The following is an 18,622-nucleotide window of genomic DNA, read 5'->3' as shown; positions in this document are numbered from 1 at the left end:
AACCACATACACAACTTTTGTTTCACTGTGATGGTGGTTTACACCCTTGCTGGCTGGTTTGGGATGTAAGTAGGTCCCTAACACATTCCTGGTCCATTTTGGTCAATTTCTCAGTCATGGTAGGATTTTAAAAATGATGATTTTCATGAATTCAGCTACTTAAATCTGAAATTTCAGGGTGTGATAATTCTAGGAGTCCTGATCCAAAAACCAGTTGGGTGGGTGCAAGGTTATTGCAGGACGGGCTGCAGTACGGTTAACCACTGCTGCTGGTGGCAGCATTGCCCTCAGAGCTGAGCAATTGGAGAACAGCAGCAGCTGGCTGGGAGCCTAGCTCTGGAGGCAGAGCTGCCGCACACAGCAATGCAGAAGCAAAGCTGGCATGGTATGGCATTGCCACTCTTACTTCCGCTGGCAATGTGCTGCCTTCAGAGGTGGGTGCCTGACAAACAGCAGCCGCTCTCCAGCCGGGGTGGGGGGGGAGTAGAAGTAGGGGTGCGGGGAGGGGGCTGCAGCACCCCCGTCTCGAAGTGGGTTTCTTTATCATATACGTTGATTCCAGTTGGACTCAACAGCTCTGGGCACCTCTACTCTAAAAATTGTTCCAGCCACCCAGCTGGGAAGGCGGTGCAGCACTAAGGGTGGCGACGCCACAGCCCCCCCTCCAGGCCCAAAACAAGCTAATGACCCCCCGCAAGTTGCTCTTGGGGGAGGCCCCCCAGAAGCGCTGCCCTCTGCTGTGAATCGCTACCGGGCCAGGCAACGCGCCGGGAAGGTCGGCTCTCCCGCTCCGCCGGGTGTTCGCCACGGCGGTGCGTTTGGGGGGCGCCAGCTCTCCCCTCCCGCCGGGCGGCCGGTTGCACTGGGGGAGATCACGGGCACGCAACAGCGCTCAGACCCCGCGAGGCGCCTGAGCGAGGGGCGGGTGTGTGTCTAGGACCCCGGAGAAGCCCTCGCCTGCCTCGCCCGATGCATTGCCATTAGCGCGGACCGGCCGGGCTGCGGGCGCAGCTTCTGTGTGAGTCTCTGCGCCCGCCAGGGCAGGCGGCGGCGGCGGCGGCAGCGGCAGCGGCAGCGGAAGGCGCGGATCGGGCCGGCACTTTCTTTCCCCCAGCTGCGGCGGCGCTGGGCGGGAAGGGAGGGGCTGCCCGCGCCCCGCGCCTGCTTTTGTGCGCCCGCCCGCGCGCCGGGGGGAGCCGAGCCGGGCGGGCGGGGTGGACCCGCCGCCCCCACCCCGCAGCGCCGCGGCAGAGCATGGCCTGACTGGGGGCCTCCCGGCTAGCGGCAGCCTCTTCATTGTGTGCGGCTGCGGGGCCCCGGCGAGAGCCTGCCCGCCCGCTGGAGTTCGTGGCGCTGCGCGGCGCGTGCCTCGGCCGCCCCCGTCCCGGGGATGCCTCCGCGCGCGCGTTAAGAGGGGGCAGAGAGCACCGCGCCGCAGGCGGGGCTGCCGCTCCCGAGGGCAGTGAGGGGCGGGTGGCGCTGCGCTCTCTCTCGGCCGCTCCGCGCGGGATGCCCCGTTAGGGCGGCGCTGTATTTGCGTGCCCCGAGCCGGGCTTAGCGGCAGGTTCCGGGGGCCCCGGGCCGGGGACGGGCGGCTGCCAGCGGGGAGGTGCCATCCGTCCGGCGCTCGATGGCCAGCGCCAGGAGCATTGAGCTGGAGCACTTCGAGGAGCGGGACAAAAGGCAGCAGCGCGCGGGGTCCCGCCGGGCGGGGACCAGCTCGAGTTGCAGCAGCAGCTCCGGGCCCAAGGGGAACGGGCTCATCCCGAGCCCCGCGCACAGCGCGCACTGCAGCTTCTACCGCACGCGGACGCTGCAGGCCCTCAGCTCGGAGAAGAAAGCCAAGAAAGCCCGGTTCTACCGCAACGGCGACAGGTACTTCAAGGGCTTGGTGTTCGCCATTTCCAGCGACCGCTTCCGCTCCTTCGATGCTCTCCTGGCCGAGCTCACCAGGTCCTTGTCGGACAACGTGAGCCTGCCCCAGGGGGTCCGCACCATCTACACCATTGATGGCAGCCGGAAACTCACCAGCCTGGAGGAGCTGGTGGAAGGTAAGAGACGCACCTGCCGCTGCTGAGGGGTGAAGTGCAGATGATACACCTGTGTCATAGAACTGGAAGGGACCTCTGGAGGTCATCGAGTCCGGTCCCCTGCCTCATGGCAGGGCTGAGCACCCTCCTCTTTTGTATGTTTTAATCTGCTTGCCCCAGATCCCTAAATGGCCCAGGAAAGCTGGCTCTTAAGAGGGGCTTTGCTCAGCCTGGCTTGACCTCTTGGTAAGATGCCTCCTCTTGTTAGTTCCTGAGCACCTTGTGCCTTTCCAGTCCTCTAGCCTCCACTACACAAGACCTTCAGGTTCTCCCGTTGTGCTTTCCCTGTCTAAACCCACAAGGCACCTTACCAAGAGTAATTACTTTAGGGATGACTTCTGTAATTCTATTGGCTTCAGTCCAGAGCTGGTCTGTTTTAGTGGAATTTGGTTCCCTTTCATCTGCAGAGTTGTGGGGTTTTTTGTTTGCCTTTTTTTTTTTTTTTTTAAATAATGAATCTTTACAGGGAAGTAGGTAAGTATTAGCCCTGCTGTAGAGAGAGAAAGAGGACACAGGTGCACAGAAGCTGAACAGTTTCCCAAAAATACATGCCTAGACAGAGGAAGAGCTAGCTTTAGAAGCCTTTTTGTTCTGTGCTGATTCCTGTGACTACACCTTTCTTTCTTCCTTCCTAGCCCCAGCCTCCTTTCATTAGTTTTTGTGATTTGATCCTAAATGATTCATTAACTGGCAAATAGTTTATTTGAGCTATAGGATCAGCAGTACGTTTTTCCAGCTGTAGTTCAGATATCTTCATATATATTTGGAACAGGAAATATTTTAATTTAACTCCCATAGCGTTCTGTTACAATAATGTTGCTGTTTCATACGGTGATTCTGGCTTCTTCAGAAAAAGAGTAGTACCTTGTATTGTAAAATTATCTTAGAACTGTCATCCTGAAAGAGCCTTGATATTTATGCTTTGGCATTTAATGGACCAGACTGGAGATTGAAGTCACTTTTTTAGAAGCAACTTAGGGCTGACACCCTGTTGAGGTTCAGTGACAGTCTGCAGTGGGCCAAGCTTCTGAAAGTGTTTTATGGCTGCAGCTTGAAATCTAGGGGAATATTGAAAAGTACCAAATTCCCACTAAAATTTGTGGGAGCTAAATGCCAAGTCACTAGTGAAAATCTCACTGCGTACCCACCTGCATTTTAGGTACCTAAACACCTTTTAAAAGTATGGTCCAATGCTCTACTGAAGAAGCTGCCATCTCTGGTTTGTAAGTCAGTTACTCTTGCCTTAAGCAGGAGTAGGAGAATCTTACGGAGTTCCTACATTCCAGCCTTTGCTTTTTCAAGCCTTGTCTGTAACACAACACCCATAATCATCCTCAAATCCCTCTCTTTAAAGAGGGACTATTCATTTTTTTTAAAGAGCCATTTAAAAGGTGGCTGTGCTGCATATGTGGGTGTGTAATAATTGGTACAAGCAGGTGTTCTGCATGTGATATATAAATATACTGAATTATGTTTTCATTAATTGCTTGTTCTCTACTAACTTGTCCATTTTTTTAACAATAACATTATTCCCCCATAGTCTTGCCTAAGCAGAATTGTGAGTCTCATTTGAGCCAGTCTTTACAACAGGATCAGAACTTCACTCTTGGGGCTTAAGTCAGTGGAGTCAGAATATGGTGTTTAAGTGAATATGAAATTTGGCAGAAGGTTTGTGCATCAATAGGCTAAATCTCCATGCAGACCGTCAAAATGGGTACCTAGTGAGAGATCTTTTAAATAACAATTAAACTGAATGCCAAAGCACCCAGAGGTTTAATAAATTGATTTTCCAAAGCCTATTTCAGGTGACTTTTAGTACAGTTATTGTTAAAACTGATTCCTCTCAGGATATTCATAATCTTCCCTCTGTGGCAGAAGTGAGCAACATTTTTACTTTGGGTCCTACTTTTTGTCCCTGCAATTAGCAGGGGCTCTCCAACCTCTCTATTGTATCCCAAACTGGTAGAAATTTCAGTTTTGGCAATATGGAAAAAAATCTTCTGGCATGTGTAAGAAAATAAGCCTGTAGAATGAAAAAACTTTATTAATTGGTATATCCAGTGCTCTTTTTTAAAAGAAAAGGTGCTGGTACACAGCCAGCTCCCCCCACCTCACCCAGCCAATCCCATGGTTCAGGCTGCTGAGGTGCCGGTACTCGGTACCAGCAAGTACTGTCACAAAAATACATTAGGTGTATATAAATACACATACATAAAAACAGTAAGATATTTCTAATGAGGTGGATGAGCCTGACACTCAGCAGCCATCTCTCTCTCACACACACACCCACCCGCCCACCCACCGGTTAGGGGGCCTGCTTCCCAACTTTATGTACCCATGATCTATCGTATCATTGTGTTTATTTTTCATGTATTGATTAGAATCATCAGGAGGAATTTTGCTTCTACAGCTCTGCACTTTTTATTTAATTCAGTTATGGTTGGAAGGGTGCAAATGTGGCCTGTATTTTTTTTTCTTGTTATATGCTCACTGAGGCCATGTCTACGCTAGTCCCAAACTTCGAAATGTCCATGCAAATGGTGATCGAAGTGATTGAAGATCACTAATGAAGTGATGAAATACATATTTCATATACATATTTCATAGGAATAAGGGGACTTCGAAGTAGGCGGGGTCCTTTCGAAAAGGAGCCCCATCTGGACGAGCCGCATCAATTTCGAAGTGCCGAAGCCACCTACATGCTAATGAGGCGCTGAATATGTATTTCAGTGCTTCATTAGTAAACCTCGAAATGGCCATTTGCATGACCATTTCGAAGCTTGGGGCTAGTGTAGACATAGCCTGAGCGTGCCATTTTGCTTTATTCCTCAGATGCACAGAAACAACGATAATACTGTGATTGGACCATCACTTCCCTCAGTAAAATAAAGGAAAAAATACCCAATAATTTGCTCATTTATCTGTGATCAACACAGCTCACAGGAAAGTCCTTCAGCATCACATAATTGGATTAGCATATGCCCCAATTAGCATACACAATTTCACCATTAGCTTCAGTTATAAATCTATTGACCATGCAGATAGAAGAGAGTAAACTCTGGAGCAGGAAGCATGTAAAGGCAGTGAAAAACTGTACAAACAGAGGCTATAACATCTGTTATATGAGCCGGCAGAAACCCTCCTTTGCAGGTAGGACTCCATCAGTTTGGTGGAGAAACATTTACTCTTTATTTGCTCTCCCCTGCTGACCAACAAAACTTAAATGGAATTCCATAGATGAGTTAATGATCCTGAAAGGACAGCAGTAGGCTTTAGTTGTTTCTGCACCATTAGTAGAGGAGCATATATTGCAAATAAAGTACAGTGGAAGGCTCTTGTGTGTGGTAACTACTGGTCAGGCACCAGAGCCAATGCAACCAGCCACCTTAGTCCTTCATATCTTTGTTGGCAGGACAAGCTATGTGCATATCTTGTCCATTATGGTAACTGACACTGAGAATCAAGAGTTCTGATTTGTTGGCTACAGCAGCAGCTATATCAGATGAGCTGAAATGAAGCCCCTGTCTCTGTGACAAATGCAGTGCCTGTCTCCACTTGGAATCACTCTTTGCAGCTCTTGGAAATATATAGCTCCAGTGCAGAAGAGCACATTGAGACAATTAAGAACTGGCTGATCAAACTCTGTGTCATGCTATTCTGAATTAGCGAAATTGAGATGCTACATGCTTTGTGTGCTTGGGTGCATACAGTAAGAAATTCTATTGCTGACACTTTTTAAAAATCAGCCAGACAATCTTTTTGTTGTTGCTTTTTTTTAAATGTGTATAGGTATCTATAACTTATAGCCACGTGCAAACTCAATAGTACATACCACAACTGTAAATGTAACCTAACAACTGCCACTAATAACATTTCACATCCCTCAACAAGTTTGGTTAAACATACTTGGCACCATATCCTGAAGCTCATGCAAACTCATCCTGTTGGATCAGAGATGCTGAGGACCCTTATACAGCAGGTTTGGGCCGGATATGGTTTGCCATGGTTAACCCCTGCTGAGCTGCTAGATTCTTTGTTTACCTGTGTGTCTGCAGGTACAGTCACTTGCAGCTGCTATTGGCTGCAGTTCACTGTTCCCTGCCAATTGCAGCTGTTGGAAATGGAGGCCCAGCTAGTGTCACTTGCCACAGCTCCATTTGTCCAGGAACAGTGAATTGCAACCATTGGGAGTTGAATCTGTACCTGCTCAGGCTCATATAAACAAAGCATGAGGCTGGCTGCCCGCCCAGGCTTAACCCTAGTAAATTGCATCCAGACTGTGGGCTGCTTATGGCCTTACGCTGTTCTAGAGAGAATGATCTGTCGGCAGTTCAATAGATGTAAATATCTCTACTGTCAATTTGACACGTCAGTTGCCTGCATAGGCTATGAGGAGAGAGAAGCGTCTTTAAGGTTTTGCTCCTGTTGAAATAGAAGCAGGACTTGTGACCTTCAATACACAGGACACAAATGTTCTTGGCAAATTCATTAACCGCACGATGAACTGTTGAGAATAGGGTGCATAGGATATATTATTTGGTATACATTCTCTTGCAATACCCGTGTTTCTAACGTCTCATATTTATCCTTATGAGTACTGCTAGGTAGTGTGTGTGTGTGTGTGTGTGTGTATTGTTTTTGCACCATTAGTAGAGGGGCATATGTCGTAAATAAAATACAGTGGAAGGCTCTTGTGTATGGTAACTGGTGGTCAGGTACTAGAGTCAATGCAACCAGCTACCTCAGGTACCGCAACCTTCTGGTGATGTTCACATTTACTGTATGTTACAGCAACCAATATTCTTCTTTTGGGATAGTAGGATTTCCATATGCATTTTTATCTTTATAACCATAATCAGACTTCTTTAACTTTCTCCCTTCCCACTCCCAATGATTGATTGATTGAATGTGGGACATAATTTTCATTGACAGAAACTGAGGTATATATGATATGTCTAGTTAAGTGTCTAGTTTTTCGATTCGTGAAGTGGATTTATATTACCACTCTGTTGCCTGAGCACTAGGAACGGGGAGGAGCGATAGATTATAACTCATAGTGGCAGAAGCTGGTGCTCATGCCTCTCCTTGTTTGTGTCTTTTTTTTTTTTTTTTTAAACTTCCAGATTTTTACTTGTCATGCAGTCTTTTATTATCACATACTTTGATTTTTCTGGAATTAGTAAAATATTGAAGTGCGCTGGTTTTAATCATGAGATTACTTTGGACTTGTGGAAGAAACGGTGAAAAAGTGGTCTTTGATGAAGAAGCTGGCATTCTTACATGACAAGTGATAGGGCATCTTTAGTGCTTGGTATAGCACAAATACTTTCAATAATGCTTGCTTTTAATGGCAACAGTTAAAACTCTTGTGGTGTGTCAGCACCCAGGGCATCCCATTCAAGGTTGTTCAGGATGTTAGCAGCATGTACAGAAGTCCTTTAGAAGGGTGTGGGGTTATCATTATCCATGGCAGGGATAATGTTTTATCTGCTTGAGGATATGGCTGCTTTATGTTAACAGGGAGCAGAAGGAAGAAAGCATTGGTGGGAACCAATTAGTGAGTAATCCAAGTACTGCTGTTTTTGACTATTATTACTGCATATCACAGTATCAGGTTGATCCTGTTAAAGTACTAAAGAGTCAACTGAGATGCTCTTGACCTACTTGGTAAAAGTGTATCATTCTTCATGCAAGAGCAACCAGATGCTAGCACCAGTTAACAATTTGTATCTTCTGCTTGCAAAAGATACAGTTATCTTCTTGCTGAAGCCAAAGCGTCTCAGAGATCAGAAGGGGCAGGGATGATCTGGATGGTAAAACAAGGGAAGGAAAGGATTTTTTAATGCTTTTAAAATATTTGTCTTTTAAACATGTTTTGGAGAGAGGTTCTATTTTCAGTTTACATAGAAAATGTTTGTGCAACAAACTGACATAAATAAAACAACCAGTAGTGATCTCTTTAGTAGGAAAAAATTATAGTTTATTGGAGTGTAATTCAGGGTAGCAATGCTGCTACTTGTGGCTAAGCCAAATGATAGGTCAACAAGGTCAATAACCTATAGCATTAATCTGCCTCTCACAAAACTCACCTGTGCACCTTAGACTAAGAGATTTTTTTCGAGCATAAGCGTTCATGGACAAAGATGCACTTCATCCCATGCACCTGTTAAAGTAGGTCTTTGTCCATGAAAACTTGTGCTCCAAAAATCTGTTAGTCTGTAAGGTGCCATGAGACTTTTCATTGTGTTTGCAGATACAGACTAACATGACTACCCCTCTGATACTTTCAGAAAACTGTCATCTCTATCCCCTTACAAAATAAAAGGAGCGAGAGAGGGAGCAAGCAGAGAAAGGAGCCGGGGGGCAGGGGGTGCATCCTAGCTTCTCAGAGGGTACCAATGTGAGGACTGTAAGAAGATTGAGAACTAGAACATGATCAGTAGTATGGTGGTCAAGGATCTAGCAAAGGAAGGAAAATAAGTGTACTATGCTCTGGAAATCTGGTTGCCTTGTGGTATGAAGCACAGAAAACATACTTTTAGGGCTGTGAAGAGGACAAAAAAATCATGACTGACTACACAATTAACAAGGTTATTTGGACTGTTAAACAATAATAAATATTTTGAAGGTTTTCTACATTTTCAAATGCATTGATTTCAATTAGAAAGTCAAATGCAGCATGTATAGTGCTTACTTTATATTTTTATTACAAATATTTGCATGGTAAAAGAAAAATTGTATTTTTCAATTTCTCTCTTACCTGTACCAGCATTCCATCTCTTTATCGTGACAGTTCAACTTACAAATGTGGAATTATATGCAAAAAAACCCAAAACCCTGCATTCAAAATAAAACAATGTGAACTTTTTAGCATTTACAAGTCCATTCAGTCTTACTTTTTGCTCAGCCAGTCACTCAGAGCAAGTTAGATTAGTTTGCAGCAGATAATGCTGCCTGCTTCTTGTTTACAATGTAACCTGAAAGTGAGCACAGTCATTCCACTGTAACACGGTTGTAGCTGTTGTTGCAAAATATTTACATGGGATTGTTCTTTCAGTCACCAGCCCAGACAACATGCTTTCTGTCACTGTAAACAAACTCATTTGTGTTAGGCTAAGTCAGTGCTACCGTGGAAGATTGACCTGCTCAGGGTCGATCTTCCACGGTTTTATTTTACATGTGCACAAAACGGCACTCCTCACATGTGGCAAGGTTTAAGAAAAGTCGACAGGAGGAACGCCCCTGTTAACAGAGACAGCCATTGAAGTCAACTGCTGATAAATCAGTTTTTAGCTATGAAATTGGCATAGCTAAAATTACATATCAGCAGTCAACTTCTATGTCTAGTATAGACATAGGCTTAGTGATTGGCAGAAGAAGTAGGACTGACAGCACTTGTAGGCTTTAATGTTTTACTTTTGTTTTTCCGTGCAGTTATGTGACCAGCAAAAAAAAAAAAAAAAAATCTACATTTGTAAGTTGCGCTTTCCTGATTAAAAAAAAAAAAAATTGCACTATGGTACTTGAATGAGATGAATTGAAAAATACAACTTTTTACAGTATGTATATTTGTAATCAAAATAATAAAGTAAGAACAGTACTTTCTATATTGATTTCAGTTACAACACAATACAAAATGTACAAAAACGTATTAAAATATTTAACTTCTGTTGGTACTGTATTGTTATAGTGTGATTAATTGTAACTAATTATTTTTAGTTAATTGTGCAAATTAACTGTGATAGACAGCCCTAATACTTTCCAATGATCCTTGAAACTGGAAGGTCAGAGGAAAGAGTCACCAGTAGTAGCTGGCACTGTAGAAGAACCAGTCAGAGTTTGAACTTATTAGAAATAATGGATACTAAGGATGCAAATTAGAATGAGCTGAGGTTTGAGAAAGAAACATGAAATGCAACCAGATGTCTGCTTTGACCTATGTGCCTTGAAGTAGAACATTTGCTTAAAAATAATGGGGACTGATGGTCTCATGGCTCTCTAGGGATCCTCTTAACTGTGTCAGCTATTCTGCTCTGTTGTGTAGTTTCCCATTGAGAAGCAGGACACTTTCTCTGCTTCAGGAATTAATAGAAGTCCATTAACACCTCACAAAAGCGGACAAAGGGACATCTCTCCCCCCTACACCAGTGTTCCCTCCCTCCACTGATTTTTATGTGCACCAGTGTGGATGTGGTATGTGACATATCACCTTCTTATTGGAGCACAAAACAAAATTAAGGTAGTGGCAGTGGGGCCAAGGGGTTCTGCGTGAGAGAGGGCTCAGCCCTGGGTCAGGGGATTGGGGTGCTGGGGCTGTGGGCTGGGGATAAGGGGCTCAGGATTAAGGATAGATTTTGGGGTCAAGGGCTTGGGCTGGGCATGAAGGCTTTGAGGTGCAGCAGGGGAGGGACTCAGGGCTGGTTGTTGGTATGCAGGAGGATGTATGGACTCTGGGCTGGGAGGGTGTGGCTGCGGATGAGGTCTCTGGGGTGCGGGAGGGTGCTTGGCTGGTGGGTGGAATGCTCAAAGTGGAGCAGGGCTTTGTGGTTCAGGCTTACCTGGGTGGCTCCCCACTGGGGAGGGGCTCCTCCCTGCTGGCCCCAGAAGCTTCAAGGCTTGCGGGGAGGCATCTTTCCCTGTTTTGGCTCTGAGCCCTGTGTGGGCCTTAATGGGAAGCTGTGCAGCTCAGGGGGAACTATGTCCAAGAGTCTAGTTCTAAATCTGCTTTTCAGAGTGGGGATTCTTAAGTAGATATCTCTCTGGAGTACACATAGCTTCTTTTAACCTAATGCTATCGTTACAATTAAGAAATATTTTCATTCTAAGCTGACATCTTAGCCAAAAGATTGTCCATTGGACTGCTTTTTCATATGTGTACTTTGAGCAGAGTAACTTTGGGTTACAAAAATGGCTGAACTAAAATTATGTATGTGTCCATAAGGGACTTGGTGCTTAATTTTCTAGCTCCTAGGTGCAAGGAATCACTGAGACAACAACTGGGATTCACAAAGCCCCTAGTAGAAAACTAGGCTCCCTGCCCTATACAATACATTGAGAGAGAGAGAGTTGCCTAAAAGAGCCATCTATCAAAACCAGTAAAGTAGACAGTGAACTCCTGAAGTCTCTCTGATCAACAGCCAGGAGCCCTTTTCCTATTGTCATATAGGCTGGGTCTACATTAGCACCCCACTTCCAAAAAGGGAGATGCTAATGAGACACTTTGAGATATGCTAATGAGGTGCTGAAATGAATACGTAGCACCTCATTAGCATAATGGCAGCCATAGCACATTGAAAGTTCCGCATTCAATCATGCTTGGTTGTCTACATGGCATCCTTTGTGAAAGGAATAAGGGGATTTCAAAGTGTGCGGCAGTCTGGCTGTTCTCTGTCGACGGAGTGGATTGCTGTTTCCATCTGCTTTTATGTGTAGACGCAATCTGTCAACAGAAGTTATGTCTGGTAATCTCTTCTGACAGTCACTTCTGCCAACCGATGCTTCTCATGTGGACATAGCCATTGAGAAATGTTAGAAACATCTGAAAATGTGCATATGTTGTCTACTAATGTAGTTTATACATATATATGGCTAGTCAGATATATGCATCTGTTTATTTTCAAAGATTGAGTTGATTTATTTTAATATACATACAAGGTACATTCAGATAAACACAATTAACTTTTGTTTGTCTAATACATCAGTAAATGGACTGGCCTCTGCTCTGTATCAGGAACATTTCAGTATTGAATGTCATGATATTTATAAAAGAATCTTATTTTAAACCAAGGAAGAGAAACATAAAGAGCTCCACTATTGCAAAATTATGGTTGAAGTTTTAACTGCATTTAGAATGGAACTAAACTACAAGTGTTCTGGAAATTATGGGGAAGATTCTGATCTCTGTTGTCTTAATGTAACTCTGGTGAAACTCCGTTGTGGTTGATGTAAATGCAGTTCTCATTTACCCTTTCGTTTCTTGAATTCCCTGAGCTTTGTGTAGTTGATTGTTTTTACTCAAATTGGGTGTAGACAAGAAAAAAACATTAAATATTAATATGTATAAAGTTAGAGGCTACTGAAAGTATTGTGTAATAGTGGATGCTGGTTCCTATCTAGTTTCCCACTACATTGTTATGCAGCTTCCAAACATATAGGAAGTATGGCAGAGCATTTTCAGTAAGCATTTTACACTGAGTTTTCTAAGACACTTAAGCAATCCAAAGACCTCTTCATTCATGCTGTAGGAGGTACAGCGAAGTTCTTTAGATCTGTTCTGAACTGAGTTAACTGAGTGGGATCATCATATCTTGTGGATACAGAGGGGCATATTTTGTTGTTCTTACTTGGGTAAAACATTGAAATCTGGGAGTCTTGAATTCTGAGGCTTTGCTCACAATGGTGAAGTTTAAATGGAATATCTGTAAATCTTCCTTTGGCATACTGTATTTTTGATCATGAGGTATAGGAATAATTTTGGTTTGCTTGGTAAATCTGTAACCAGTTGGCTGTGATGTAAAATGTCCGTGTCATGAAAGGCACTGAGATGTTTCACAGCTAGTTTCCTCATGACCATGTGTAATCACGTCTCAAATATTTTAATTGTTTGTTGCTTTTCAAGGTTTATGTTTAGATTTTTTTCAATTTCATTAAGTCAGAATATTATTTTTACATAGCTAGATATAACTAATTATTATTATTTATAGGAATATTTAATAAACATACCTGCTTAAAATCAGGAAAAAAAATAGCATATCCCAATTTCATATGCATCTAGAAAATAGTTGGTTTCAAGGATCCCTTACTTATCTTTTATATTACTTCTGTGCGATGTCAGTTTTATAGATGCACAGCCAAATGTCTTGATTTTGTAGGGCGTTTTGAACACTATTCCGAAAAAGTATGAAGCTTGATCCAAAAGTGTTTTGTGTTAGGGTTTGACAGGTGTTTAGGTGAAGTATATATTATTAGGAAAAGTTTTAGTTTCCTAGCCCATGGACACACTACTTAAGAATTTGGGTATTAAAGGCAGGCAGTAGTTTTTTCACATGTAACACTCCAATCTCTGAGGCAGAGTTTAATTATTTTGTTGATTGTATAATGATACAAAGTGTCAACAGAAGTTACTGTATAATTTTTTAAACAAACACAGGCTTTTATTTGGGGATTTCTTATAAAATGGAGTTCTGCACAAAAAAGATGTCACTTCTTGATTGCTGTAGACATTGTCCTAAATCTTTGGATGTTACAGATGCTCCGTTGAAATTAGAATGCCAACTTGTGAGGTACTTTCGTACTTTTGCCAAAAGTGTTCTGCAACCCGGCTGAGCTTCCTGCAGAATAGTTTGGCTGGATACAGAAGCCAGACTGCAATGTATTTCAGTAGCACTCATGTTATTTCTGCCTAAAAAGCCTCTTACTTCTTTAACTAAATTTTTTTTTTGATCAGAGCATTATGGGTGTAAACAGATTCTTAAAGTGGGTTAGAAGGTTACTTTATCCCTTAAATGATAAACCATTCAGGAGTTCACATGTAGGCAGGGAACGGAGGGTTTGGGGTACTTTGTACTTTATAGAGGGCCCAGGCTGCTGGAGCGTTGTGCACCCCAAGTCCAGGCAGTGGAATTTGATAGTAACAAATGTTACTGATAAGCATCTTCTAGTGAATGGAAATGTTAGTTTATCAACAATATTGTGAAGGAATAAGGAAAAAAAAAACCTAACCAGACTCGTATCCCACTCTTTTTTTAAAAAAAAACACCACACTGCTATGTTCTAAAGACTCTTGCTTTGTATTTTCAGTGAGGGAATTGCTAGATATATGTGCCATTTGAGGCTGTTATGTATCAGCTTAAAAGTAGTTCAGTATAACATACATCTCTAAAATTCACTGTGCCTTAGTGTCAACAGCCTTGCACCTGTTTAATCTGGCAGCTTTGGGAAATAAAATATGCCAGGTTGTGGAATTCTCCAGCTCGTGGGTTTTTGTCATGATGTAGGGTAAGCCAAGTCTGTTGTTAAAGCTTTTTGTACATATGTGTATGAAATGTCATAAGGTAAATCCTTAATGCACTGTATGTAAACTGCTTTGTTTTTGTTATCATGTGGAGGCAATTAAGCAGAAAACCACTGATTGTACAATACAGTGCTCAGCCAATTCTCATGCTTACAAGTTAAATTTTTGCTAGACAGTACAGTGAATAGATATATGTATACATTTTTTGTTGCACTGTATTTAAATTCATTTTGTTTTTATTATAATTATGGCACTCCTGCTATGTGGGGGTCTGAACTAGAGTGTTGCTGTATTAGACACCTGGATGAAGGGTGTTAAAGTGTACTTGGAAATTCAGCTGTTATATGGAGATAGAATCATGCTAACTCTCTTGGAATGATATGTTTATGAGTAATTTTGAAAATTAGGGTCTGATACAAAGGATCCCCACCGATGTCTTTGGGTTTGAGTCTTCCTTAGTCTCCAGTTTAGATAATAGGTATACACAGCTGAAGTGGGAAAGCCGCTTATGGGAATGTTAGAAGAACAGCTGTGCTTGCGTTGTGCTGTTCTGGAATTGCACTTTTATGCCTTTTGTTACATTGTGTTCATTAATGCGGGTTTAAATACAGCATGTAACCTTGGAAGGAAAAATTTCTACACATCAATGTCTGTATTTCGTGGGAGCCAATAGTGACAGCATCAGAGGATTTTTGCTCATTAATTCAAAATTGAGTTCACATGGATTTAAAAATCAGCAGGTTCTATGGTAAAGATAACATATAATCAAACTCACTGGCTTTATGCGTACAGAGTAATCCATGATCATGTCCTGTAAAAGAGAATGTAAAATGCTTTCAACTAAGCCAGTTTTTTTTTCCAGCAAAAGAGAGAAGCAAAATACTCTTAACACAAGAAGGTGATCTAGCTAAAATAAGTGGTGTTTGAACATTTTACAAACATTAATGCTTTCCTGGCTGGGTGGTGGTGTTCTTTCTTGATGATATATAGATGTTGGAGTTTGTGCTGTCTTTTGGAAACTCCATTTGTCCTCTCAATGAAGCAAATCTTGTTTGCAGAGCAGCATTCATTGCTGAAGTGGGAGGTGATTATTTGCATTTACATGTGCTAGCTGAAGTCAGTGCAGCCTGCTAGTTTACCTGGCAGAGCTAAGGTTAGTGCTTGTGTTTTTTTTGGTTCCCAGTTTGGTGCATAACCCATGAGAACATGCAAAATGGTGCCTTAACAGTAATTAATTACTCCAACTATCAGAATGTTTAGCAAGGTCTCTGATATTTAGAGCATCTGATGAAGTGTCTGTGCTCACAAAAGCTCATGCTCAAAACTTTTCTGTTAGTCTATAAGGTGCCACAGAACCCTTGGTTGCTGTTACAGATCCAGACTAACACGGCTACCCCTCCGATACTTGATGATATTTAGGCACTTTGGGAGGGATCCTGGTCCCCTGGAAGTCAGTCAGGGGTTCTGCCATTGAACTCTCAATGGAGCCAAGATTTCATCTTTTCTCTCTTAAATTACTCAACCAAGCACACCCTCCTGTATTTTAAAGAGAGAATGTTAGGCTCGCCACACACCCCATTTTTAGAATACAGTAGTTCCTCGAGTTATGCGAGGGTTCCATTCCCATGCACCCTTGCGTAATTTGAATTTTGCATAAGTCAGGGGTGGCTTTTTTTCCCTGATGGAAGGCATGTTATGCAGCTGGGGAAGCAGCAAGAGCAGCTGCAGCTCCTTTTGAAAGGTAAGTCCTGGGGTGAGCGGGGTAATAGGTGGGGGTTAAGCCTAGCGGTGGGAGAGGACCAGGGGGGTTAAGTCTGGGGTGGGTTAGGGCTGCAGAAGGGGTGGTGAGCTGGGGCCATGCGGCCCTTTGGGCAGGGTTGACCTGGGACCATGCATGGGGGTTGAGTTGAGGCCACGTGGGGGTGGGGATGGTCGGAACCATCCTTGGGGTGGGGGTGAACTGGAGGCATGGGGGGCGGGTTTGAAGTGGGGCTGGGGGGAGCATAATTTTAAGTTGCACTTAACTCGCAATCACACATTTCGAGGCTTTACTGTAGTCATCTCTTTTGATCCTATGTTGAATCTTGCCAGATGTGCAGGTGTGGTAGCTCAGTCTGTTCCTGCATGAAGAGAGACACTACCACAAATAGAATCCAAATGTAGGCATAGAGCTGAAAACAACTGACTAATATCTGTAGTACTGTTAAGGAAGTAGCAATCAGGCTGTAGGTTGCCAGGACTGGCTTAGGCTTTTTGGGCCCCAAGACCTACCACTCAGGGCTAAAGCCAGAGAACTTGAGACCTAAGCATGGGGACTTAAGTTACCGGCCCCCTTCGTGGAGTTGAAGCCCTTGGGCTTTGGCCTCTCTGCTTGGGGTAGTTGGGCATAAGCAGGCTCATGCTTTGGTCCGGTCTCCTGGGATGTTTAGAAATTTTTGTTGTCAGAAAGGGGTTGTGGTACAATGGAGTTTGGGAAGCTCTGTTCTAAGTGACCAAATAATAGGCTTCTTCACGTATCAGATTGCTTGTTATACCAATGTTGTTCTGCTGTGCCCTTTTTGCTTGTGTATATTGATGGTTCTTTCATGAACTGCATGAAGTGTGTGATCCGAAATGGGGGTTTGGCAAAATACAGCTAAAATACTGAATTTTCCAGAATCCATTTCAGATTGTTCAACTCTTTTTCTAAAACTTTCATTAGAAAGACTCCCCTCCTCTTCCTTTGAAAGGAAGAAAACCATAACACCCCAACTTGACATGTCTTCTCAAAAATATGAGTAAATAGACCCCATGATTTCCTGAGAAGTTCTGAAGAGATGGTTTTATTCACACCAGGGAAAATGGAACTAATCAAAGTTTACACTGTTCTGGTAGATTAATAGATATTTAAAATACTATGGTAGCATTCTCTTGATGTGACAGGTCTCCCATTATAAAGCTTATAAACAGTATGTCACATTAACTAATGTAGTACAAATAAAATATCCTATCATTATTAGCATATGCAATGGCAACATTGAGGTAGCACTGGGAAGATCTGTAAAGGCAAACATTCTAAGAACATGAATTCTTATTGTTATCCTTTCATTCACTAGAAAAAACTAATGTATGTGTTTCAGCTACGGAACCTGTTCCTTTCCAACTTTCGTTTTCATTCCTTCATTGTCTTTAAACTTAAGCCTTGGCCCTGAGGCTTACCTTTGGCTTTGTAACCCACACAAATTTCTTTATCCCTTCCACACTCGAGGGGACACACACACCTTTACCCAATCCACAGGGCTCAAGGTATGACCCTGTTAAACTTCCACCCTTACCCAATTCCTAGAGCTCAGGGTGTAATTCCCTGTGGGTGTGCAGGTTCTGTACCACTGAAAAAGACCTGCACAGTAACATTCTTATTCTCTATTTACAATTACTAAGAAAGCAGCATACATGCTAAGCACACAGTATCATGCTCACCAATCCTGGTAAAAACAGTCAGGCTTCCCCTGATGGGACAGTCAGTCATTCTCTGGATGCTGGTTGCTGCACCTCAGGGTGTTTTGGGGGCGGGGCGGGGTGTTCCTTCTTCCATCTTTCTTGCTTGATGATGTTTCCTTCCATCTTGGACCCCAGTTTAAGTTGTGAAACTTGAGTTCTGCTGAGTTATACCTTGACCAATTATTTCAGTATAATTTTACTAACTAATCATAGCATACTGTAACAGAATTACCTAACCAATCATAACTCACCACCTTAACTGATTTATGCCTAACAAAATTAATTATACGGTAGATGGGAGGAATAACAAACCAGACAGCGATTATACAGAAAACAGTAGAAAAGTGAAGACAATCATCATAGAATGGTGATTCCACAACCTCAGTTATTGATAAGTTGTTGCTTGCCAGGTGAAATTCTGTTAACTAAGTTTTCTTTGCCCATCTTGAGATATGTTTCTTTATCTGGTAACTATGGGTGGCATTAGGATGTGGTGGTCTTAACAGCCTGATGTGACACTATCGTACTGAAGTGTAGATGGAATGTGTGTGACTTGTAGTGTCACCGTTTGTGGCTGCTGCTCTTTATTTTGGCTGCAGAAGAGCTCTGGGTGGCTCAGTATGGCTAGAGAGAAACCATACTGGTTAGACTGTTACAGCTTTTGTTAGTTTTTAGTGTTGGCTGAATTCAAACGTAGTGAATGTCACTTTGAATTAGCATTTTGTAGGCAACGGTCCTTCCTACTTTGCTATTGGTTTAGCACATGTTCACAACTATACATCTGTCGTCCTTCAAAGCATCTTTCATTCAGAGTCCAAGTGACTGAGAAAATTGAAGCTTTTTGGGTGAAACTACAACAGCTAACTTTGTCTCCTTTACGTACATTTTGTGGCCATCTTATGGAGCTACTTCTAAGGCGTTTGTTTGCTTTGGTGGTGGTAGTCAAAATTTCATGTCTTAGTTGCACTCCAGTGCAAGAGTTATTTGGGTTCTTGACTTACTTTATTCCAGAGGTTGCTGATTTCAATGGCTTTATATA

The 18,622-nt window shown here is 43.1% G+C and overlaps 1 protein-coding gene across 2 annotated transcripts in view; it reads left to right on the top strand.

Moving 5' to 3' along the window:
* The first annotated feature begins 1,063 nt into the window (after positions 1-1,063).
* Positions 1,064-18,622, top strand: part of DCLK2 (doublecortin like kinase 2) — a 151,702-nt gene continuing 134,143 nt past the window's right edge. For both annotated transcript variants that reach the window (XM_074991901.1, XM_074991900.1), the window contains exon 1: positions 1,064-2,051. In XM_074991901.1, coding sequence (XP_074848002.1) covers positions 1,631-2,051 — 421 coding nt within the window. In that variant the 5' untranslated portion in view covers positions 1,064-1,630. The remainder of the gene's footprint in view (positions 2,052-18,622) is intronic.

This window comes from Carettochelys insculpta, chromosome 4, assembly GCF_033958435.1.
Source record: "Carettochelys insculpta isolate YL-2023 chromosome 4, ASM3395843v1, whole genome shotgun sequence".
In the NCBI taxonomy this organism is placed as follows: Eukaryota; Metazoa; Chordata; order Testudines; family Carettochelyidae; genus Carettochelys; species Carettochelys insculpta.
This window is presented reverse-complemented; position numbering and strand designations above follow the sequence as displayed.